This window comes from Balaenoptera musculus, chromosome 13, assembly GCF_009873245.2.
Source record: "Balaenoptera musculus isolate JJ_BM4_2016_0621 chromosome 13, mBalMus1.pri.v3, whole genome shotgun sequence".
NCBI classification, from domain to species: domain Eukaryota; kingdom Metazoa; phylum Chordata; class Mammalia; order Artiodactyla; family Balaenopteridae; genus Balaenoptera; species Balaenoptera musculus.
The window spans coordinates 6197627-6223748 of NC_045797.1; the positions used below are offsets into that span (position 1 = coordinate 6197627).

General features: G+C 40.5%; 1 protein-coding gene across 11 annotated transcripts in view; it reads right to left on the minus strand.

The window, feature by feature from the left end:
• NPAS2 (neuronal PAS domain protein 2) overlaps positions 1-26122 on the minus strand; it is a 191373-nt gene that overhangs the window by 63975 nt on the left and 101276 nt on the right. For 7 of the 11 annotated variants that reach the window (XM_036873515.1, XM_036873520.1, XM_036873507.1 and 4 more), the window contains exons 3-4: positions 9202-9350; positions 933-1024 (exon numbers count right to left, since the gene is read on the minus strand). In XM_036873515.1, coding sequence (XP_036729410.1) covers positions 933-1024; positions 9202-9350 — 241 coding nt within the window. The remainder of the gene's footprint in view (positions 1-932; positions 1025-9201; positions 9351-26122) is intronic. The other 4 variants (XM_036873516.1, XM_036873518.1, XM_036873517.1 and 1 more) reach the window with 1 other exon arrangement.

A 26122-nucleotide genomic window follows, 5' to 3' on the forward strand; every position in this document is an offset into this window, starting at 1 on the left:
AGTCTTATATAGGCACATAAGATGAGATCTAGACAGACAGATCCCAAAGAGCCATTCTCTAAAACCCTGCCAGGAACTACTGACACAGCCAGTGTCTAACTTCCTCTGGCTGAACCCATCCGTCCCAGGTTTCTTCTTCTAATTCAAGGGCCCAGACATGCCATGTCTGGGGCTTTCTTTCTGTCCACCATTGTATCCGAACACTCCCAGTCTTATCCCCAGTTCAGAAGTCAGCACCATCTGGATGTTTGTGCAGTGACTTATCTTCATCTGTACTGAGAAGGTTCACCCATAGAGAAACGTGATGTTGAAGAAGGCCAGGCACTCAGATCAGTCAGATTTCCTCAAATCCAGCCCAGCAGATGGGCGTGGGCCCTTAACTTTCCGGAGGAAGAAATGTGAGCATCCTTCTTGGCACAGAGAGACCACGTGCTGGGTGGGGAGGCACAATCACGTATGGCTGACATCCACACATCTTGTTGATGGAATAGGAGCTCAAGTTAAAAGCATTATTTTAAAAGAAGACTTTTGCTTTCAAAATGTGTCCTACTAAGGGAAAAATATATAACTGCTGCATTATATTCTACATAAATACAGGGCAGAGACGTAATCCCCTCGCTCTCCCTACGTCCAACTCTGTTCCTGCCTGGCTCCCCCACTAGGTGTCCTCTGGTTGGGAGATGTGAGTGGGCCGGCAGTCACCATGGCAACGGTACGCACTTGCATTGAGTTTGGGGCTTCTCGCTTCTACTGCCCAACTCGGCGGTAGCCAAAACATAAGCAAGAGCAGGCAGATTTTTCAAGTCTATCTGTTCCCAGCCCTCTTTCCAGGGTCAAGAACAGTTGTTTACTTTGGGTACAGGGTCTTATCTGGAACAAGCAGCTACATTTTAATTTGCAACCCATTAAGCTAATTGGAAAGTGCATTTCACCTCCAACATCAGCTGGGTGAATTCTTCATTACTGAGGAATGAAGGTTTCCAGTCCTGCTGAATGTCACAGATTTCCGTTTGCGCTGAGACTTCTAAAAAAAAAGCATAAACAAGCTTTTAGATGGGAAGGCACCTAGAAATTGGAATTAACAGATGAAGCACACATTATTTCTATGTGATTTTGTGTAAATGTGTAGTTTAACGAAAGAAGCTGATATAAGGACTTAGGTTACTCTGATTTCTGAGGACTGGGTGCTTTGGATACAATGGGCTTAAAAACACCTCTTGACGTTTTCACACCCCTTTAATGAGGCTTCTGTGAGGAGAGAACCCCACCCTCTGCACTGGGTGTAGTGCCTACAATTAGCAGGTAGCACCATGCCCTTGAATTTCTACATGACAAAGCCCATCAACAACGGTTGGAGTTAGGTGGTTGCCACCTCTCAAGGCAACAGGAACAAGGACAGGGATGGAGGGTCGCATCCTTAAGCTGCTTCTTCAAGGTCAAGATGAAACAAAATGCTTTAGCGAGCTGGTATTTTCAAAATTCCGGAAACATCTTAGGTGCGTAGTACCTAACCTACTGTGTCTGTGCAGATTGTAATGTATTTTTCAGCATTTCCAGTTCCTGAAGTATAATGTGCTATACAAATACATGTTACTTAGTTGCTTTTAAGGCCAGGATTTACTCTTCCCAAAACTTTTTTGGGTTAATCTGTACTTTGCCCGTCTCAAGTAACTACCTTGTTTGGAAGACGTTTTTCATATTTGTAAATTTAATAGTCATTGGTCTACACAGGACTCCTTAAATACTCTAGTTCTCCTGCCCTTTTGTCTTTTTTTTTTTCTTTATCATAGTTGATGGAAATTGGTTTTTACTATTCATGATTTAGAATAATTTCCTTCTGCTTCACAACTTGGTGACTTCATGTAAATTCTTAGGATTTTTGTCAAGTTTGGGAAAACACCAATCAAGTTTCTTTCCTATAAAAACTGTAAGATATCAGGGCATTTCACTTTTTTTTGATTTACTGACTAATCTTCAAAGCTCTTCTTTTTAAAATTTTTATTTTTATACAATTTTTAAAGGTTACTTTCCATTTACAGTTATTATAAAATATTGGCTCTATTCCCTGTGTTGTACAATACATCCTGGAGCCTATCTTACACCCTACAGTTTGTGCCTCTCACTCCCCCAGCCCTGTATTGTCTACCCCCTCCCACCGCCACTGGTAACCACTAGTTTGTTCTCTATATCTGTGAGTCTGCTTCTTTTTTGTTATATTCACTAGTTTGTTGTATTTTTTAGATTCTACATATAAGTGATATCACACAGTATTTATCTTTTTCTGTCTGACTTATTTCGCTTAGCATAATGCCCTCCAAGTCCATCCATATTGCTGCAAATGATATTATTTCATTCTTTTTTTATGGCTGAGTAATATTCCACTGTATATATGTACCAGATCTTCTTTATCCATTCATCTGTCGTTGAACACTTAGGTTGTTTCCAGGTCTGGCTTCTGCCTTTTTGAAAGAGGGTGCTTTATTAATAAAATACCTCTGATAAGATTATTACAGGGAGCTCAAATGCTGTACTGAATATATCTGTTTTTCCTTCAGTTTATCCCCCATCTTTAACCAATGTTTTGCTCCACTTTATGTAGTAAGAGGTTTCTTTAGGGGTTATTTTCTTGGTGCTAAGAAAAACCCACGTAGCTATGATTTCTCTCTTTACCTCAGAGAGAATCATATTTTGTTCAACAACTTCCTAGAAAATGCAAATTGTTCAGGCAGATAAGCTATAAACTTAAACGAGGAGAGACACTTCAAGGCCTTCTCCTTTGACGCTGTGTTGTTGGTAGTTTCTCCGCAGGGAGTTTGGCGAGTTCATCCTGCCATCTGAGTGAAGGGATGTGAATGAACTCAGTGGTCACTCGTGAATGAAGGTGCTGTGAAGGGTGAGTTACACGTGTGACTCTGTAAACCTTCCCGAGTTCAGTCACCCCGCGTTCCCTGCGGGGAAGAGATCGCCCTTCTCGATTTCTGAAAGAATATTTGCTGCTGTTGCACACAACTGAAGTTTTGTCTTTCATGATGTGAAAGGAGCACAAGAGAGCCACTAACAGCTGTTGGTCACTGAGCACAGGAAGAAACCCAGGAAAGGAAACCGTGGTGGACAGGCAGTCAGCCAATGGCACTGAAGGGCCACCAGCGGGGACCAGTATGGGGACCCCTCTCAGCTGGTGCCACTGTGGCCACAGGATGTGCCCAGTGAAAGGCATCCTGGGAAGCAGAGGCCGGGCGCTACACACACATCTGGGCCAGTGATCGTTCTGGGGTCCCAGCTGAGCCAGAGGGGAGAGGGTGAAACTCCCAGTTGCTCAGATCAATGACTGCGACCCTTTCACCACTTAGAAAAGAGATGGACTGCGGCTATGCTTATCAACTAACCCATAAATACCCTCCCCCTTTTCCCAACACATACGCTCATCTGTAAAATTCCTCTGACCATTAGGATCAAACTGTAGATTAATCGTTTGTCTAGGAGAAGAGTCTTTCTGGCAGCCCCAATCTGATATAGACAAGGACAATCCAACTTAATGGTAAAGGAAATGAAAGACCCATTTCTTTTAGATCATTCAGTATGACTAGATGCTTTCTAAAACAACAGCATAATAATACTGAAAGCTGCCATTTCATTCACTTTGATTTCCAATAATCTGATTACAGCCCTTGCAAGTTAAGGCTCCATCCATAGCATGTTAAAAAAATATACAGATAAGGGGCTTCCCTGGTGGCGCAGTGGTTGAGAATCTGCCTGCCAATGCAGGGGACACGGGTTCGAGCCCTGGTCTGGGAGGATCCCACATGCCGCGGAGCAGCTGGGCCCGTGAGCCACAATTACTGAGCCTGCGCGTCTGGAGCCTGTGCTCCGCAACAAGAGAGGCCGCGATAGTGAGAGGCCCGTGCACCGCGATGAAGAGTGGCCCCCGCTTGCCCCAACTAGAGAAAGCCCTCGCACAGAAACGAAGACCCAACGCAGCCAAAAAAAAATAAAATTAATTAAAAAAATATGTATATATACAGATAAAATGTCTCCAAGCAAGTTAAACTGGGAAATCGAATTCAGTGTTATAAGCACATCTCTACTGGCATTTTACGGGAACAATATTACAAGCTATAGGTGACAGGGCAGGATTAGCAAAGCAATATTGTCAAAGTGGTTTCCAAACAGCAAGGGAAGCACAACCATCTGGGAGCAATTCTACAGGGAAACATTGCAATCAGAAGCTGAACCCCAAAAGTCTACCATAGTTTAAGTTATACTTGTGCCCTAGAACGCTCACCTCCCAATAGCTCATGCTATGCATGAACAAATAGGTACGACTTTGGGTTATATATGGTCAAGGAAGAGTCTGGAAAATGGGGCAGAAAATAGGCTGGATGGGGTAACTATTACCCTGTCCAACAGGGACATTTCTCCTTGTTCTGCTGCCATCTCCACCCCACCCCCGCTCACTAAGGCAGACGTATTGAAGGGGCAAGGTTGAGGACTAGGATTTGATGTTGGGAGAAAAGGACATTGAATCAGCTGAGACTCGCACAGGAAGAGGAAAGCGCACAGGTCAGCCTGGTCTTGTAGAAGTAACATTTCGACGGGTGTGGCTAAGGCTGCCCAATATGCCTTGCTATTTACATAGTTTAGGGGTTTCTCTCCTGTAATAGATACTGATGACACAACATTTCCCTACAGAGAAACACGGTCAGATTCTCATTTTGATTTGGATTACTTCAAAGAGAAAAAGTATGCATTCCAGGATCAAGGTTTATCTCCCAAGCTGAGAAAATAGGGATGCTTGACAGATTATTGGGGAAAGAGCTAAATAATTATAACAACTACCTGCACCTCATCATCGTGCCTGATGCATCACGTGGCCTACCTTCAGCGTGAAGGCAGAAAGCACATCTAAATCCACAGTTCTTAACCCTGGCTGCATGCTGGAATCACCTGGGCAGCTTTAAAAATACTGATGCTTAGGCCTGACCCAGGGGTGAGCTGGTAAATAAAAGGCTCTCCACACCCACAACAGTACTGTTTGCCTATTTTTATGGTGTAAATACTCAGACCGTGGCTGATTTCAAGCTGCCAACTTGATGTCAACTGGCGTGTAAAACTCTTGAAAATTTAACAATCATCTTTTGCAAGCTGGTACGAGCCGGCTCCAGCTCACAACCCGAGTTCTACCCCTAGAAATTCTGAGGTGTTGGCCTGTGAGGTGTGACCCAGTTACATGTATTTTTAAAAGCTCCTCAGGTGATTCTAAGGGGCCACCAAGGGTGAGAGCCAGTAGTCTAAATGGCCACAGTAATAAACAGCTATAGTGTAGCTATGATGTCTCTATCTATAAGAGTCCCATAGATCACGTCTTGTGGAGAAGCAGTACGGTGTAATGTTAAAAACTTGGGCTCTGGAGACAGAAGGCCTGGTTTAGATTCTGTACCTTCCTGGCTGTCTGATAATAGTGGCCTAACATCTCTGTGCCTCAGTTGCCTCGTCTGTGAAAAGGTACCAACCCAAAGGGCTGCTGTAAGGCTCAGATGAGTTACACTCCAATGAGTTACTCTATGGAGCCCTTAGAACAATGCCTGCCTGGCTCAAGATGAGCCCCAAATTGATGCTAATCATGCTATCCTCCACTCCACTGCAGATGCTTGTGGAGTTCATGTCCATTTGGATTATAAGTTAAGTTATTGTTTGTTTTTGTTTTTTGCTTTAATCTAAATTTTGGCCCAACCATTCTATTTCTCAATAAAATCTGTCTTGGATTTTCTATTTTCTTTTGAATGTGGAATAAGGATGAGGGAGATCTGGGGTTGATCCTGGTTGCATTTCAGGGGGCTGTGTGGAGTAGGCCTTAGTCATAAGAAAAAGGTGAGATGGACACAGGCACTCCTGGTGGTAGGAGGCTGCATTTCTGCTGACTGATCCTTTCCAGGTCCCAGATTTGACAATTCTGTAATTCCACAGTGGACAGAGCCCAGCATAAATGTCACATGGATGAACTTGATCTCAGCTGTCCTATTTCTCAGTGGCACTGACCTAGTTTGAGTAATTTGCACACAATATCTTGGTAATCAAACCAACCTGCTCTTTCATTTAGCTAAATCATCATTTAGGAAATATAACCATTCTGCTTAAATTATTGGGGGCAATCAAATATTGCTGCAATACTTTTTTTTTTTTTCATGCAACAGCTATCTGGGTTTTTTTTTGCTGTTTTTTTTTTTTTTTAATTTTTGGCTATGTTTGGTCTTCGTTTCTGTGCGAGGGCTTTCTCTAGTTGCGGCAAGCGGGGGCCACTCTTCATCGCGATGCACGGGCCTCTCACTATCGCGGCCTCTCTTGTTGCGGAGCACAGGCTCCAGCCGCACAGGCTCAGTAGTTGTGGCTCACGGACCTAGTTGCTCCGCGGCATGTGGGATCTTCCCAGACCAGGGCTCGAACTCGCGTCCCCTGCATTAGCAGGCAGACTCTCAACCACTGCGCCACCAGGGAAGCCCGCTGCAATACTTTATCGTTCTTGTTCTCGGCTTGACTGTTCTTCCCTGACTTTTAACAAAAGCAATTAACATATTCTTTACTCTCCCCTGGGCAGCTTTGGGGTAAAAAAGGAGATATATCATTACTGTCACATTTGTAATAGGTATATACAATTATTACAGAAATAATAAAAGAATAACAAGTATAATGAAAATTTCTAGTGTCCCAGCTGTGCCCTCTTCCATGAAATCATCTTGTCTAGGAAAATGTTCAGTGAAGGAGAAGCATCACGGTAAGCACAGAAGAACTATAATTATCTCCTCAGTAATCTGACATTTCTGACTTTAATATGTTTGGTGTCATGGCTAAGGAAAAAAAAAAAAAAGAATTCTGTTCTTGCTTGTTAGTAGCTCCTGAACCCTCCTAACTCTTCTTCAATTTTCTGGTACCATCCACAGGGGAGCAGTAGTGCAGGGTAGGCCGTGCTAAGAGGTAAAAGGGTTGGAAGGAGAGTAAAATGGAGACAGGATGATTTGAGAAAGACATAAGTTCAAGGATGGATTCAAGTAATAAATTCATATAATGGAATACTAGGTACCAATGAAAATGAATTAGCCATTGCACTGGAAGAACACAGAGTAGTCACACAAACATCATGTTCATAATGTATGATTTCATCTGAGTAAGGGCCCAACAGACAAAGCCAGTCTCTGGTATTAGAGGTCAGCCAGAGAATACCTTTGGGGAAAGCAGAGGTAAATAGGAAGGGGCAACTATTGGGGAAGCTTCTATTTCTTGACCTGGGTGTTGGTTTCCTGGCTGCATTCACTCTGTCATAATTAATTCAACTGTACAGTTATGATCTGTGTATTTTCTGTATGACTGTTATACCTTTATAAAGTATTGAAAAGTTTAAAAAAAAGAGTGGAGTGCTGGAATAACTAGATAGTCACATGTAAAAGGATGAATTTTGACTCCCTACCTTACTCCATATACAAAAAATTAACTCAAAGTGGATCAAATATCTAAATGTCTAACCTATGGCTTATATCTAACTGTTTAAATTATAGCTTAAAATTATAAAACTCTTAGAGGAAAATATAGATTTCAATCTTCATGACCTTCATCGACAATAGTTTCTTAGATATGATACCTAAAGCACAAGAAACCACCACCACCAACAAAAAGATAAATTGGATATCATCAAACCTAAAACTTTCCTATGTCAAAGGACATCATTAAGAAAGTGAAAAGACAACCCACAGAATGAGGACTGTATTTGCAAATTATATATCTGGTAAGGGTCTAGTATCCAGAAATCTTACAACTCAACAGCAAAAACATAAATAATCCAATTAAAAATGGGCAAAGGATTTGAATAGACAGTCTCTAAAGAAGACATACAAATTTGCCATGTGCCAATAAGCCCATGAAAAGCTCAACATCATTAGATATTAGGGAAATGGAAATCAAAACCACAATGAAATATCACTTCTTATCAACCAGGAAGGCTATAATAAACACACACACACAATATCAGACAATAACAAGTGTTGGTGAGGATGTGGAGAAACTGGAATCTTCATACATTGCTGCTGGGAATGTAAAAATGGTATCGCTGCTATGGAAAACAGTCTGGCAGTTTCTCAAAAATTTAAACACCAAGTTACCATTCGACCAAGCAATTCCACTCCTAGGTATACCCAAGAGAACTGAAAATATATATCCACTCAAAAACTTGTATAGGAATGTTCACAGCAGCATTATTTAACAGCCAGAAAAGGGAAAATAGCCCAAATATCTGTCAACTGATAAACAGATAAGTGAAGTGGTATATCCTCACAATAGGATATTATTTGGCCATAAAAAGAAATGAAATACAGATACTTGCTAAAATAAGGATGCTAAGTGAAAGAAGCCAGAAACAAAAGACCACATATTGTATGATTCCATTTGTATGCGATACCCAGAACAGGCAAATCTATAGAGACAGAAAGTATTCAATAGATCAGTGGTTGCCAAGACTTGGAGGGAGGGTGGAAATGGGAAGTAACTGCCAGTGGGGTACAGGGTTTCTTTGGGAGATGATAAAATTAGATAGTGTCTATGGTTGCACAACCTGTGAGTATACTAAAAGCCAGAGAACTATAAACTTTAAAGTAGTGAACTTTATGCTATGTGAGTTACATCTCAATTAAAAAATGGATTTGATATTAAGTCAATTAATTATTTTTGATTAATTTTTTCCATGGTATTTTTTTTCCATGGTATTAATTTTTTCCTTCTACCTAAACTCTTTGGTAGAAGGCCAAAGCATTTAGGGGCGGTGGCAGCAATGGATGGAGACACCAGTACTGTCTGATCCACTGGAAAATGAATACCTGGGCATGGCAGGGCTATACGAAAAGGCTTGCTCCAGACATTTTTAATCAAGATGCTCCCATTGTTAGTGCCGCCCTGCTTGGGTTGGGTGCGACCTGTGAGTCTGCTCTGGATTCCCTCCTCTGGTTGAGAAAGCAATTTGGGAGGTGAGTGTCCCGTCCCAAACCTGCTGGAGATAGGGTTTTTCTAGAGGGTGGAATGCCTTGGAAAGAGGAAACCTATGACGGAGGAGATCGGGTTTGCTGGGGAGAGAGAACCAAGCAGGAAGATAAACTTGATGAAGTCACTGCCAAATGGAAATGGCAGGAACGGAGTAAAAACGGAGAGAAGCGTCACCATTACCGTTGTGTTTCTGCAGGAATCCGATGACCTTCTCCAGCACGGTGGTCTTGTCCATCTTCCGCGTGTTGCCAGGCAGCATGGAGCTGAGCTCTTTGATGAGAACATTGAACTGGTCCCGACGTTTCTTCTCAGACTTGTTTCGAGAAGCTCTGTCAATGCAAAATACACAGGTTACTGGAACATTCCACTTCTGGAAGCCTTCCTTACAGGACGGAGGCACTTTCGGTCAGAGTGTGTTCTGCTGGGATCATCTAATCAAAACTTTTCAAAGAAAGAAACATGCGCCATATTTCCGAGCTGAGTAACGGAGACAGAAAAAATGTTACGCTAGGCTCCCGGCCACAAAGAGAGACAGTATCAGTGAGTCCTGACTCAGATGCAGAATCTTACAGATCGGCTCTGTAGCCAGATGCTCTGACTCCAGAGAACAAACGACATGCTGATTATCAAGATAAACAGCCCCGAGGGGTTTGCTCTGACAGTCTGTCCTCAGGCCCACACCAGGTCCCCTCCAACCCAGAGCGCCTAGCCCCTGATGCCAAGTCACGAGGGATAGCCAGGCATCCTGAGTGTCCAGTAGAGAGCCAGTGCCACCCAGGGCACACGTCCTGCCCACTGCCCCAGAGCTCATCATCCTGCTGGGGAGTCCAGGCTCACTCCACACAAAACCATCTACAAGCCACGCATGGTCCAGAGCCAATGTGACAGGGACTGCACGTGACTGTCAAGCTGCTAAATGTGGCTGAACCCTTTTAAAAATGACATGGTGGAAACTTCAGTGCATGTTACTAAGTGAAAGAGCTAATCTGCAAAGACTCCACACTCAAGGACTCCAACTCTATGACGTTCTGCAAAAGACAAAACTATGGCGACAGTAAAAAGATCAGTGGCTGCCAGGGGCTGAGGTGGTGGGGGAATGAACAGGTGGACACGGAGGATATTTAGGGCTGTGAAACTACTCTATATGATACTATAATGGCAGATGCGTGTCATATATTTGGCCAAACCCAGAGAATGTACAACCCCAAGAGTGAACCCTAAAGTAGACTATGGTCTTTGGGGGACAATGTTGTGTCAATGTAGCTTCATCAGTTGCAGCAAATGGACCAGTCTTGCTGGTGGGGTGTTTGTAATCGGGGAGGCTGTGCATATATAGCAACAGAGAGCATATGGAAAATCTCTGTACCTTCCATTCAATTTTGCTGGGAACTTAACACTGCTCTAAAAATAGAGTTTATTTTTTTAAAAAAATGACATACTACACTGCACGCCTACAGAAGAGATCAAAGTGGAGCTGCTCAGTTTGAGGAGAGGGGATCTGCCCTGAGCCACTGAGGCACTGAGGAAGCCTAGGATCCCAGGAACTCGGATAGGAAATCGCGGCTGCAGGGGCTGCTCTGCTAGACAAGGGACCGCCCCGCCCCCCATAGCCTGAAGAAGTCTGAGAAGCTGTGGCACCCCAGAGGCCTTGATCCTTAGACACACCACAGGCCAGGCGCTCCTCCACAGCCAGCTTGCTCAAAGCTGACCCACCCCGCCCAAATTCACCCCAGATGGATTCGTTCCAGAAAGTCAGCTCACCGAGAGAGAACAAGGGCCACAGCTGCAGGGTCCATTGAACTTGCTGGTCCAGGCCCCCTGGGGCCTGGGGTCAAGGTGCCTGGAGCAGCAAATCACCCACCAGGAGGCCACTGGCCAACGCGTGGTCAGGACAGGATGCTGGTGGCTTGTGACAACGCAGCAGGTTCCCCTCAGAGGGATTCACCTCCCCTAGGGTGGGTACCAATATCCACAGGTGTCAGTATCACCAGAGATTCACCTTCCCCAAACAGCCCTTAGAAACAGAGGCACACACCCCAAACACCCTTTCCCTCGATGCTGTGATGGCCACAACAATTCCGCTTGTCACTGCCTAATTGCACACGACCTGTCTTGGTTTCAACCCACCCGTTTACAAGTCATCTTTTGCTGATTTCGTCTCAGTTTGGGGGGTTTCCTGATAACATCTGAGGTAATTCTTCAAAGCTCACCTCAAGCACGTGGTAGCTACCCTTACCTAAGGGTCTCTTCCTTTTCCTGACTTTTCCCTCCTTCCTCTCTCTCCTTGGATTTTTGGGAGGACCTGAAATCCTCAAGGCGTTTCTACAAAGGCCTCATTCCTAGGCCAGTCACCATCCTCAAGTACACTCTCTCCCAATCTCTCCCACAGTCTGACTGCAGGTGTAGCAGTAAGATGCCGAGGTGCCTTTGTGCTAGTCCGAGGTAAAAAGCATACTGTTCAAACACATGGGAGAGAAGAAAGGAACCTTTTAACTTTCTGAGTGACTGTCTATGCATTATAAATAATTTTTTGGCCTAGATTTGAAGAGTGACATGCAACCTCCTTAGTCAGAAAAAGCTCTGTTCCTGTCCTAGTTTGCCCATTATAAATTATTGGTGAGCAGATAACACCCAGCTCATTATGACTCTGTTCTCTTCTTCAGTGGGTATAACGGCAATGAACACAGCCTGGCAGAGACAATGATGAAGGCTTGTATCATTAGTGACAGGAACACAAGCTTGCTTCTGTCGCCTCCGCCTGGGACACACGATGGTGCCCACTGGAAATTGGTCAGTGTCAGCTGAATCCACAGCTCTGAGCCAAGAAGGAAAATAAAAAGCCTTAAATGACCTTATTTCTGATAAGGAGGTCTGCTCGGCAGGCCCTGAGACCACCATGCCTAAGGCACTGGGAAAACAGGTTGAAAGACACTTAAACAATCAGCCTTTGGGTTTGTTTTTTCCTTTAAGGCATTATTTATGTTCAGTGAAACTCATCCATTTTATGTGTGTAGTTTGATGAATCTTGGTAACTGTGGAACCACCACCAAAATTGAGCTGTAAAATAGCTCCTCCATCCTAAAAGGTTTTCTCCTGCATCTTTGTTTGCTGTTGATCTCCCCTGGACCACAGCCCTGGGAAACCACTGGTCTGCTGTCACTGTAGTTTTGTCTTTTCGAGGATTTCATATAAATGGAATCAGATAGCACAGCGTCTTTGACTTTTATTTAGCATAAAGTTTTGGCGATTCAGCCATGCTGTTGCATATATTAATACTTCATTCCTTTTGCCGGCTGACTAGTATTCAATTGGATTGTTTCTACTTTGGGGGTATTAAGAATAATGCTGCTCTTATTATACAACACAGAGAATATAGCCAATATTGTGGAATAATTGTAAATGGAAAGTAACCTTTAAAATTTGTATAAAAAATTAAAAAAAAAAAAAGAATAACGCTGCTCTGAGTATTCATTTCCTTGTCTTTGTGTAGACACATGGGTAAATACAAAGGTACGAAATTGCTGGGTCATATCATAAGAGTATGTTTAACATTGTAGGATAGTACCGTACAGTTATACAAAATGGCTGTCCTGTTTCTGCATTTCCACCTGCAACGTATGAGAGTTCCTGTTGCTCCACATCCTTGCAAACACTTGGCATTGTCAGTCTTTCTTCACTTTAGCCACTGTAGCGTTATCTCATTGTGGTTTTAATTGGCATTTTTCTCATGATGAGTGATGTCAGCATCTTTTCACATGCTTAACTCTCTTTCGTATATCTTCTTTTGTGAAGTGTCTTTTCAAATCTTCTGCCCATTTTTCAATTGGGTTGTTTGTCTTCTTTTTATTGAGTTTAAGAGAGAGAAAAAAAGAGAGAGGAGGTCTAGGAGGAAGGGAAGGGGTGTGTGTGTGTGTTTTAAACATACATTGATATAAGCCTCAGCCTTTGACTTTGAATGCAGGGCTCAAAGAGCCCCACGTTACCTTTTCTGATGTCTCCCATGGGACACTGGTGACATAGATAACACTTGCTGGGCACTTACTATGTAACAGCACTATTTTAAGTGCCCTACATGTATTCATTCCTTTAATCCTCACAATGACCCTTGAAGGTAGGTACTGTTATCATTCCCATTTCACAGGTGAGGCTGAGGCACTGAGAGGCTGTATAACTCCCGACGTCACAGGACTAGGAAGTGGTGGAGAAGGCCAACTCAGGTGCCCATGCTATGAGGCACTGCACTCTCCCACCTCCTTCTACAACTCCCTCTAAAACTCCCTCATTCTCTCCACATCTGTAACCCCTGGAAGCCCCGGTTCTGTTCTCCATCATTGTGTTCTCTTTTTGAGAATGTCATATAAACAGAATCAGACAGCATGAAACCTTTTGAGCTGGCTTCAACCCAGCACGATGCCTTTGAGGTTCGTCCAAGTTGCTGCACCTACCAACACCTTCCCCTTCTCATTGCCGAGTAGTTTTCTATTGCATGGATGTTAACACAGCTGGCTTATCCATTCACCTGCTGAAGGAGATTTGGGTTGTTTCCCATTTTCGTTCATAAGTAGAGATGCCGTAAACATTTGTGTACAGGTTTTTGTGTGAACATAAGTTGTCAGCTCTCTGAAGTAAGTAACCTGGGAGTAGGATGGCTGGATCACGTGGAAAGTGTATGTTTAACTTTCTAAGAAACTGCCAGACTGTTTTCCAGGGTGGCGGTACCATTTTATCTCTTGCTAGCAATGTAGGAGTGATCCAGATGTTCCACATCCTCAAGGGGAGTTAGTATTGTCAGTACTTTTTATTTTAGCTCATCTAAGAGATGTGCAGTGCTATCTCATTGGGCTTTCATTTGCATTTTTCTAATCGCTAGTGATGTTGAACATCTTTTCATGTACTTTTATGCCATCTGTATATCCTCTTTGGTGAAGCATCCGTTCATGCCCTTTGGCATTTTAAAATGGGGCTGTTTGTTTCCTTACTGTTTGAGGTTTGAGAGTTCGTTATATATTCTGATACAATCCTTTGTCAGACATGTGATTTGTTATTTTTCCAGCTTGCCTTTTCATTCTCTTAATAAGTGTCTTTCACAGAGTAAAAGTTTTAAATTTTGATGAAGCCCAAGTTAACCATTTTTTGCTTTTTATGGATTGTGCTTTGGTGTCAGATCTAAGAACCCTTGGCCTAACCTCAGGCCACGAAGATTTTCTCCTGTGTTTTCTTCTAAGAGTTTTACACATTTTACCTTTAGACTTATGATCCATTTTGAGTTATTTTTATAACATGTAAGGTTTAGGTGAAAATTTGTTTGCATATGGTTGTCCAGTTGTTCCAACTCCACTTTTTTGAAATGACATTTCTACACTGAATTACCTTTGCACCTTTGTAAAAAATCAATCGGTCAACTTTATGTGATTCAGTTTCTGGATTATCTATTTTCTGTTTGTTCCAGGGATACGTGGAGCTTTCCCTCCACCAGTACCATACTGTGCAATTACTGTAGTTTTATAGTAAGTCTTAAAATTAATAATGTGATTCCTCCAACTTTATTCTTCTTTTTCAAAATTATTTTGATCATTCTAGTGCCTATGCCTTTCCATTAAATTTAAAAAAAATTATTTTTTATTGGAGTATGGTTGATTTCCAATGTTGTGTTAGTTTCAGGTGTACAGCAAAGTGATTCAGTTATACATATACATATATCTGTTCTCTTTCAGATTCTTTTCCCATATAGGATACTGCAGAGTAATGAGTAGGGTTCCCTATGCTATATAATAGGTCCATGTTGATTATCTATTTTATATATAGGAGTGTGTATATGTTAATCCCAATCTCCCAATTTATCCCTCCCCTCCACCTTTCCCCTTTGGTAACCATAAATTTGTTTTCTAAGTCTGTGAGTCTGTTTCTATTTTGTAAATAAGTTCATTTGTATCATTTTTTTCCAGTTTCCACATATAAGTGATATTATATTGTCTCTCTCTGTCTGACTTACTTCACTTGGTATGATCATCTCTAGGTCCATCCATGTTGCTGCAAATGGCATTATTTCATTCTTTTTTAATTTGACCATTCTGGTGCCTATGCCTTTCCATTACATTTTACAAGTAACTTGTCTTTATCTACAAAGAGTTCTGCTTGGATTTTGATTGGAATTCTTTTAAATCTATGGACCAATTTGGGGAAAATTGATATCTTTACTCTGTTGAGTCTTCCAATACATAAATACAATGTCTTTCCATTTACTGAGGTCTTCATTAATTTCTGTTATGAGCATTTTGCAGTTTTTACATACATATTTCATACATGTTTTATTAGATTTATACCTAAGTATTTCATTTTTGGGGATTGATTATAAATTATGTTTTTAATATCAGTTTCTAATAGTTTTCATAGCTAACCTATAGAAAGATGATTGATTTGTGTGTTTTAACTTTGTATCCTGTAACCTTGCTAAATTCACTTATTAGTTATAGGAGCTTTTTTTTTTTTTGGTAAGTCTCTCAGGATGTTCTATATACACAATCATGTCATCTGTGAATAAGGAAAGTGTTGTTTCTTTTTTTCCCAATCAATATGCCTTTGATTTCTTTTACTGTCTCATTACTCTGGCTAGAACTAGCAGCAGGATGTTGAATAAAAGTCATGAGAGCAGACACTTTTACCTTGTTTACCATTTTAGGGGGAAAACATTCAGTCTTTTGCCATTAAGTATATTAGCCATAGGTTTTATGTAAATGCCCTTATGCCTTTTATGTAAATGCATAAATAGGAGGAAATTCCCTCCTACTCCTAGTTTGCTGAGAGTTTATATCATGAATAGAAGTCAAATTTTGTCAAATTCCTTTTCTGCATCATTTAATATAATCATGTGGTTTGGTTTTTCTTCCACAGCTTTCAAACTTGGTGGGTTACACTGATACACTGATTGGTTTTCAAATATTGAATAGCCTTATTTCCCCTGGATAAAACTCTGCTTGGTCATGATGTATTTGATAGGCAGATAGATAGATATAGACAGACAGATGGATGGATATGATTTGCTAATGTTTGGTTGAGGATTTCTGCATCTATGTTCATGAAGAATATTGGTCCATAGTTTTCTTTTCTTGTACTGTCTTTTTCTGGGTAATGCTGGTCTCACAAAATAAGTTGGGAAGTATTTCCTCCTCTGGAGGAGACTGTGTAAAATTGGTGATATTTCTTCTTTTAATGATTGACAGAATTCATCAGTGGAACCATCTGGGTATGGAGATTTCTTTTTCACAAGATTTTAAACTACAAATTCAATTTCCTTATTAGTTATAGGATTCTAGACTTTCTATTTCTTCTTGTATGAGTTTTGGTGGTTTATAGTTTTTGAGTAATTGGTTCCTCCCATCTAAGTTGTTGTACTTATATAGGTCCCGTTGTTCAAAGAATTCCCTTATGGTCCTTTTAATGTCTAAAGGGTGGTGCAGTGACATCTCCTTTATAAAATTCCTGCTGTTGGTAATTTATGTCTTCTTTTTTTGTCATTCTTGCAATAGGCTTACCAATTTTACTGATTTTTTAAAAATCATCTTTTGGTTTCACTGATTTTTCTCTATTATTTTTGTTTTTACTCTTATTGATTTCTGCTCTTATATCTATAATTTCCATTCTTCTTCTTGTTTTGAGCTTACTTTGCTCTTTCATTTCTAGTTTCTTACAGTGGAAGCTTAAGTTCTTGACTTAAGACCTTTTCTCTTTTCTATTATGAACATTTAATGCTATAGCTTTCCCTCTAAGCACTGCTTTAGAGGCAACCCACAGATTTTGCTATGTTATAACTTTACCCTCGTTCAGTTCAAAATAGTTTCTAATATTCCTTGAGACTTCCTCTTTGACCCTTGGATTACTTAGAAATGTACTGTGAAAAAAGTGCTATCTTCCCCCCCCCCCCACTATATTTCTGTTTCTAATTTAATTTCAGTTCATTAGACTTTTTTACATTTGTTTTGTGAAGCAGGATTTGATTTATCTTATTGAACGTTCAACGTGTACTTGAAAATAATGTGTATTCTGCTACTGTTGGGTGGAGTTTTCTACAAATGTCAAGCATATCTTTTTGGTTGATAGTATTTTTAAATTCTTCTATATCCTTACTGAATTTCTATCTACTAGTTCTATTACTGAGAAAGGCATATTAAATTCTTGTCACAGTTCTTTAGGTTGTGCTTTATGTACTTCGAAGCCCTGTTGTTAGGTGTATACACATATAGAATTGTTATGTGTTCTTAGTATACTGACTCTTTATCATTATGTAATATCACTCTTTATTCCTGGCAATTTTCTTTGCTATGAAGTACACTTTATTTTATAGTATTTTACAGCCACTCTGGCTTTCTTTTAATTAATTTATGTGGTATATCATTTTCCATAGTTTTACTTTTAACCTATCTATATCATCATATATAAAGGGAATGTCATGTCATTTAAAAAAATCCATTCTGAAGATCTGTCTTTTAGTTGGCATGTTTAGGCCATTGCATTTAATGTAATTATTTATATGTTTGGATTTAGGTATACCATCTTACCATCTGTTTTCTGTTTTTTCACTTTTTGTTTGTTCATTTGTTTTTTTGTTGTTCCTGTTTCTCCTTTCCTGCCTTCTTTTGGGTTTATTCCATTTTAATTTATCTAACCCATGCAGCTACGGTCAATTAATCTTTGACAAAGGAGGCAAGAATATACAATGGGAAAAAACATTCTCTTCAGCAAGTAGTGCTGGGAAAGTTGGACAGCCACGTTTAAATCAATGAAGTTAGAACAAACCCTCATACCATACACAAAAATAAACTCAAAATGACTTAAAGACTTAAACATAAGACATGACACCATAAAACTCCTAGAAGAGATCATAGGCAAAACATTCTCTGACATAAATCATACTAATGTTTTCTTAGGTCAGTCTCCCAAGGCAATAGAAATAAAAACAAAAACAAATGGAACCTAATCAAACTTACAAGTTTTTGCACAGCAAAGGAACCATAAACAAGATGAAAAGACAACCTACGGAATGGGAGAAAATATTTGCAAATGATGCAACTGACAAGGGCTTAATTTCCAAAATATACAAACAGCTCATACAACTCAACAACAAAAAAACAAACAACCCAATCAAAAAATAGGCAGAAGACCTAAATAGACATTTCTCCAAAGAAGAAATACAGGTGGCCAATAGGCACATGAAAGATGCTCAACATCACTAATTATTAGAGAAATGCAAATCAAAGCTACAAGGGACCACCTCATACCAGTCAGAATGGCCATCATCAAAAAGTCTACAAATAACAAATACTGGAGAAGGTGTGGAGTAAAGGGAACCCTCCTACACTGTTGGTGGGAATATAAGTTGGTGCAGCCACTGTGGAAAACAGTATGGAGGTTCCTCAGAAAACTAAAAATAGAACTACCATATGATCCAGCAATCCCACTCGTGGGCATATATCCAGACAAAACTATAATTCAAAATGATACATGCACCCCTATGTTCATAGCAGCACTATTCACAATAGCCGAGACATGGAAACAACCTAAATGTCCATTGACAGATGAATGGTTAAATAAGATGTGGTACATATATACAATGGAATACTACTCAGCCATAAAAAAAGAATGAAATAATGCCATTTGCAGCAACATGGATGCAATTAGAGATTATCATACTAAGTGAAGTAAGTCAGACAAATACCATATGATACCACTTATATGGGAAATCTAAAATATGACACAAATGAACCTATCTGTGAAACAGAAACAAACTCCTAGACACAGAGAACAGAGTGGTGGTTGCCAAGGGGGAAGGTGTTGGGAGAGGGATGGCTGGAGTTAGCAGATGTAAGCTTTTACATATATGATGGATAAACAACAAGGTCCTACTGTGTAGCACAGGCAATTATATACAATATCCTATGATAAACCATAATGGAAAAGAATATTAAAAAAAGGAATGTATATATATGTATAACTGAGTCACTTTGCTGTACAGCAGTAATTAACACAACATTGTAAATCAACTATACCTCAATTAAAAAAATAAATATCCACTGTGTTTTTATTTACTATATTTCTTTGTGTAGTTTTTAGTAATTAAGGATTATAATAGAAAAACATCTTTTCAGGGCCTACTTAGAATATTTTGCTATTTCAAGTGGAATGTGGAAACTTTACTCCTAATAGTTTCCTTTACCCTCCCCGTCTTTATGTTGTAGTTATGTTACATACACTGAATCAGATCTACATATGCTGAATCAGATCTACACACGCTGAATCAGATCTACATACACTGCATCAGATCAGATTACTTTTTTCCCCAAGTGTCAGACTACCTATTAATATTATATTTAGGCAGATATTTACCATTTCTGTTACTCTTCCTATTTCATATCCCAAGTTTCCATCTGGTATCATTGCCTTTCTGTTAAAAAAAAAATCCTTTAGCAATTCTTTCAGAGCAAGTCTCTTGATAAGAAGCTTTCTTAGGTTTCCTGCATTTGAGAATATCTTCATTTATCTTCATTTCTGAAGGATATTTTCACTGGATATAGAATTCTGGGCTAATGGTTCTTTTCTTTTGACATTTAAAAAATATCCTGCCACTACTAGAAGGCTCCCATGGTTTCTGGTGAGAAATCCATGGTGCGACGGAGGAGCTTCAAGATGGTGGAAAACTAAGACGCGGAGATCACCTTCCTCCCCACAAATACATCAGAAATACATCTACATGTGGAACAACTCCCACAGAACACCTACTGAATGCTGGCAGAAGACCTCAGACTTCCCAAAAGGCAAGAAACTCCCCACGTACTTGGGTAGGGCAAAAGAAAAAAGAAAAAACAGAGACAAAAGAATAGGGACGGGACCTGCACCAGTGGGAGGGAGCCGTGAAGGAGGAAAGGTTTCCACACACTAGGAAGCCCCTTCGCGGGCGGAGACTGCGGGTGGCTGTGGGGGAAGCTTCGGAGCCACGGAGGAAAGCGCAGCCACAGGGGTGCGGAGGGCAAAGTGGAGAGATTCCCGCACAGAGGATCAGTGCTGAGTGGCACTCACCAGCCCGAGAGGCTTGTCTGCTCAGCCGCCGGGGCGAGCGGGGCTGGGAGCTGAGGCTCGGGCTTCGGTCGCAGGGAGAGGACTGGGGTTGGCGGCGTGAACACAGCCTGAAGGGGCTAGTGCGCCACAGCTAGCCGGGAGGGAGTCCGGGAAAAGTCTACAGCTGCCGAAGGGGAAAGAGACTTTTTCTTGCCTCTTTGTTTCCTGGTGCGCGAGGAGAGGGGATTAAGAGCGCCGCTTAAAGAAGCTCCAGAGACGGGCGCGAGCCGCGGCTACAGCGCGGACCCCAGAGACGGGCAGGAGACGCTAGGGCTGCTGCTGCCGCCACCAGGAAGCCTGTGAGCGAGCACAGGTCACTCTCCACACCGCCCCTCCCGGGAGCCTGTGCAGCCTGCCACCGCCAGGGTCCCGTGATCCGGGGACAACTTTCCCGGGAGAACGCACGGCGCGCCTCGGGCTGCTGCAACGTCACGACGCCTCTGACGCCGCAGGCTCGCCCCGCCTCCTCTGTACCCCTCCCTCCCCCCGGCCTGAGTGAGCCAGAGCCCCCGAAGCAGCTGCTCCTTTAACCCCGTCCTGTCTGGGCGGGAACAGACGCCCTCAGGCGACCTACACACAGAGGCGGGGCCAAATCCAAAGCTGAACCCCGGGAGCTGTGCGAACAAAGAAGAGAAGGGGAAATCTCTCCCAGCAGCCTCAGGAGCAGCAGATTAAATCTCCACCATCAACTTGATGTACCTGCATCTGTGGAATACCTGAATAGACAACAAATCATCCCAAATTGAGGAGGTGGACTTTGGGAGCAACGATATATATATTTTTTTCCCTTTTTCTCTTTTTGTGAGTGTGTATGCTTCTGTGTGTGATTTTGTCTGTATTGCTTTGCTTTTACCATTTGTCCTAGGGTTCTGTCTGTCCTTTTTTTTTTTTTTTTACTTAAAAAATTTTATTTTCTTAATATTTTTTATTTTAATAACTTTATTTTATTTTATTTTACTTTGTTTTATTTTCTTCTTTCTTTTTTTTCTCCCTTTTATTCTGAGCCACGTGGAGGACAGGTTCTTGGTGCTCCAGCCAGGTGTGAGGGCTATCACTGAGGTGGGAGAGCCAAGTTCAGGACACTGGTCCACAAGAGACCTCCCAGCTCCACGTAATATCAAATGGCAAAAATCTCCCAGAGATCTCCATCTCAATGCCAAAACCCAGCTCCACTCACCGACCAGCAAGCTACAGTGCTGGACACCCTATGCCAAAGAACTAGCAAGACAGGAACACAGTCCCACCCATTAGCAGAGAGGCTGCCTAAAATCATAATAAGGCCACAGACACTCCAAAACACACCACCAGACGTGGACCTGCCCACCAGAAAGACAAGATCCAGCCTCATCCACCAGGAAGCCTACACAACCCACTGAAACAACCTTAGCCACTGGGGACAGACACCAAAAACAATGGAAACTACAAACCTGCAGCCTGCGAAAAAGAGACCCCAAACACAGTAAGTTAAGCAAAATGAGAAGACAGAGAAACACACAGCAGATGAAGGAGCAAGGCAAAAAACCACCAAACCTAACAAATGAAGAGGAAATAGGCAGTCTACCTGAAAAAGAATTCAGAATGATGATAGTAAAGATGATCCAAAATCTTGGAAATAGAATGGAGAAAATACAAGAAACATTTAACAAGGACCTAGAAGAACTAAAGAGCAAACAAACAGTGATGAACAACACAATAAATGAAATTAAAATTTCTCTAGAAGGGATCTATAGCAGAATAACTGAGGCAGAAGAACGGATAAGTGACCTGGAAGATAAAATAGTGGAAATAACTACTGCAGAGCAGAATAAAGAAAAAAGAATGAAAAGAATTGAGGACAGTCTCAGAGACCTCTGGGACAACATTAAACACACCAACATTCGAATTATAGGGGTCCCAGAAGAAGAAGAGAAAAAGAAAGGGACTGAGAAAATATTTGAAGAGATTATAATTGAAAACTTCCCTAATATGGGAAAGGAAATAGTTAATCAAGTCCTGGAAGCACAGAGTCCCATACAGGATAAATCCAAGGAGAAACACGCCAAGACACATATTAATCTAACTATCAAAAATTAAATACAAAGAAAAACATTAAAAGCAGCAAGGGAAAAACAACAAATAACACATAAGGGAATCCCCAGAAGGTTAACAGCTGATCTTTCAGCAGAAACTCTGCAAGCCAGAAGGAAGTGGCAGGACATACTTAAAGTGATGAAGGAGAAAAACCTACAACCAAGATTACTCTATCCAGCAAGGATCTCATTCAGATTTGACAGAGAAATTAAAAGCTTTACAGACAAGCAAAAGCTAAGAGAATTCAGCACCACCAAACCAGCTTTACAACAAATGCTAAAGGAACTTCTCTAGGCAGGAAACACAAGAGAAGGAAAAGACCTACAATAATAAATGCAAAACAATTAAGAAAATGGTAATAGGAACATACATATCGATAACTATCTTAAATGTAAATGGATTAAATGCTCCAACCAAAAGACACAGACTGGCTGAATGGATACAAAAACAAGACCCGTATATATGCTGTCTACAAGAGACCCACTTCAGACCTAGGGACACATACAGACTGAAAGTAAGGGGATGGAAAAAGATATTCCATGCAAATGGAAATCAAAAGAAAGCTGGAGTAGCAATTCTCATATCAGATAAAATAGACTTTAAAACAAAGACTATTACAAGAGACAAAGAAGGACACTACATAATGATCAAGGGATCAATCCAAGAAGAAGATATAACAGTTGTAAATATTTATGCACCCAACATAGGAGCACCTCAATACATAAGGCAAATACTAACAGCAATAAAAGGGGAAATTGACAGTAACACAATCGTAGTAGGTGACTTTAACACCCCACTTTCACCAATGGACAGATCATCCAAAATGAAAATAAATAAGGAAACACAAGCTTTAAATAATACATTAAACAAGATGGACTTAATTGATATTTATAGAACATTCCATTCAAAAACAACAGAATACAAATTCTTCTCCAGTGCTCATGGAACATTCTCCAGGAGAGATCATATCTTGGGTCACAAATCAGGCCTTGGTAAATTTAAGAAAATTGAAATCGTATCAAGTATCTTTTCCGACCACAATGCTAGGAGACTAGATATCAATTACAGGAAAAAAACTGTAAGAAATACAAACACATGGAGGCTAAACAACACACTACTTAATAACCAAGAGATCACTGAAGAAGTCAAAGAGGAAATCAAAAAATACCTAGAAACAAATGACAATGAAAACACGACGACCCAAAACCTATGGGATGCAGCAAAAGCAGTTCTAAGAGGGAAGTTTACAGCAATACAATCCTACCTCAAGAAACAAGAAACATCTCAAATAAACAACCTAACCTAAACTTACACCAAAAGAAATTAGAGAAAGAAGAACAAAAAACCCCCAAAGTTAGCAGAAGGAAAGAAAACATAAAGATCAGATCAGAAATAAATGAAAAAGAAATGAAGGAAATGATAGCAAAGATCAATAAAACTAAAAGCTGGTTCTTTGAGAAGATAAACAAAATTGATAAACCATTAGCCAAACTCATCAAGAAAAAAAGGGAGAAGACTCAAATCAATAGAATTAGAAATGAAAAAGGAGAAGTAACAACTGACACTGCGGAAATACAAAGGATCATGAGAGATTACTACAAGCAACTCTATGCCAATAAAATGGACAACCTGGAAACAATGGACAAATCCTTAGAACTGCACAACCTTCCAAGACTGAACCAGGAAGAAATAGAAAATATGAACAGACCAATCACAAGCACTGAAATTGAAACTGTGATTAAAAATCTTACAACAAACAAAAGCCCAGGACCAGATGGCTTCAGAGGTGAATTCTATGAAACATTTAGAGAACAGCTAACACCTATCCTTCTCAAACTCTTCCAAAATATAGCAGAGGGAGGAACACTCCCAAACTCATTCTACGAGGCCACCATCACTCTGCTACCAAAACCAGACAAAGATGTCACAAAGAAAGAAAACTACAGGCCAATATCACTGATGAACATAGATGCAAAAATCCTCAACAAAATACTAGCAAACAGAATCCAACAGCACATTAAAAGGATCATACACTATGATCAAGTGGGGTTTATCCCAGGAATGCAAGGATTCTTCAATATACGCAAATCAATCAACGTGATACACCATATTAACAAATTGAAGGAGAAAAACCATATGATTATCTTAATAAATGCAGAGAAAGCTTTCAATAAAATTCAACACCCATTTATGATAAAAACCCTCCAGAAAGTAGGCATAGAGGGAACTTTCCTCAACATAATAAAGGCCATATATGAAAACCCACAGCCTACATCGTCCTCAATGGTGAAAAACTCAAACCATTTCCACTAAGATCAGGAACAAGACAAGGTTGCCCACTCTCACCATTATTATTCAACATAGTTTTGGAAGTTTTAGCCACAGCAATCAGAGAAGTAAAAGAAATAAAAGGAATCCAAATTGGAAAAGAAGTAAAGCTGTCACTGTTTGCAGATGGCATGATACTATACATAGAGAATCCTAAACATGCTACCAGAAAACTACTAGAGCTAATCAATGAATTTGGTAAAGTAGCAAGATACAAAATTAATGCACAGAAATCTCTTGCATCCCTATATACTAATGATGAAAAATCTGAAAGTGAAATTAAGAAAACACTCCCATTTACCACTGCAACAAAATGAATAAAATACCTAGGAATAAACCTACCTAATGAGACAAAAGACCTGTATGCAGAAAATTTTAACACACTGATGAAAGAAATTAAAGATGATACAAATAGATGGAGAGATAAACCATGTTCTTGGATTGGAAGAATCAACATTGTGAAAATGACTATACTACCCAAAGCAATCTACAGATTCAATGCAATCCCTATCAAACTACCAATGGCATTTTTCACAGAACTAGAACAAAACATTTCACAATTTGTATGGAAACACAAAAGACCCCAAATAGCCAAAGCAATCTTGAGAAAGAAAAACGGAGCTGGAGGAATCAGACTCCCTGACTTCAGACTATACTACAAAGCTACAGTAATCAAGACAGTATGGTACTGGCACAAAAACAGAAATATAGATCAATGGAACAGGATATAAAGCCCAGAGATAAACCCACACACATATGGTCACATTATCTTTGATAAAGGAGGCAAGAATATACAGTGGAGAAAAGACAGCCTCTTCAATAAGCGGTGCTGGGAAAACTGGACAGGTACATGTAAAAGTATGAAATTAGAACACTCCCTAACACCATACACAAAAATAAACTCAAAATGGATTAAAGACCTAAATATAAGGCCAGACACTATCAAACTCTTAGAGGAAAACATAGGCAGAACTCTCTATGACATAAATCACAGCAAGATCCTTTTTGACCCACCTCCTAGAGAAATGGAAATAAATACAAAAATAAACAAATGGGACCGAATGAAACTTAAAAGCTTTTGCACAGCAAAGGAAAACATAAACAAGACGAAAAGACAACCCTCAGAATGGAAGAAGGTATTTGCAAATGAAGCAACTGACAAAGGATTACTCTCCAAAATATACAAGCAGCTCATGCAGCTCAATATCAAAAAAACAAACAACCCAATCCAAAAATGGGCAGAAGGCCTAAATAGACATTTCTCCAAAGAAGATATACAGATTGCCAACAAACACATGAAAGGATGCTCAACATCATTAATCATTAGAGAAATGCAAATCAAAACTACAATGAGATATCATCTCACACCAGTCAGAATGGCCATCATCAAAAAATCTACAAACAATAAATGCTGGAGAGGATGTGGAGAAAAGGCAACCCTCTTGCACTGTTTGTAGGAATGTAAATTGATACAGCCACTATGGAGAACAGCAGGGAGGTTCCTTAAAAAACTAAAAATAGAACTACCATACGACCCAGCAATCCCACTACTGGGCATATACCCTGAAAAAACCATAATTCAAAAAGAGTCATG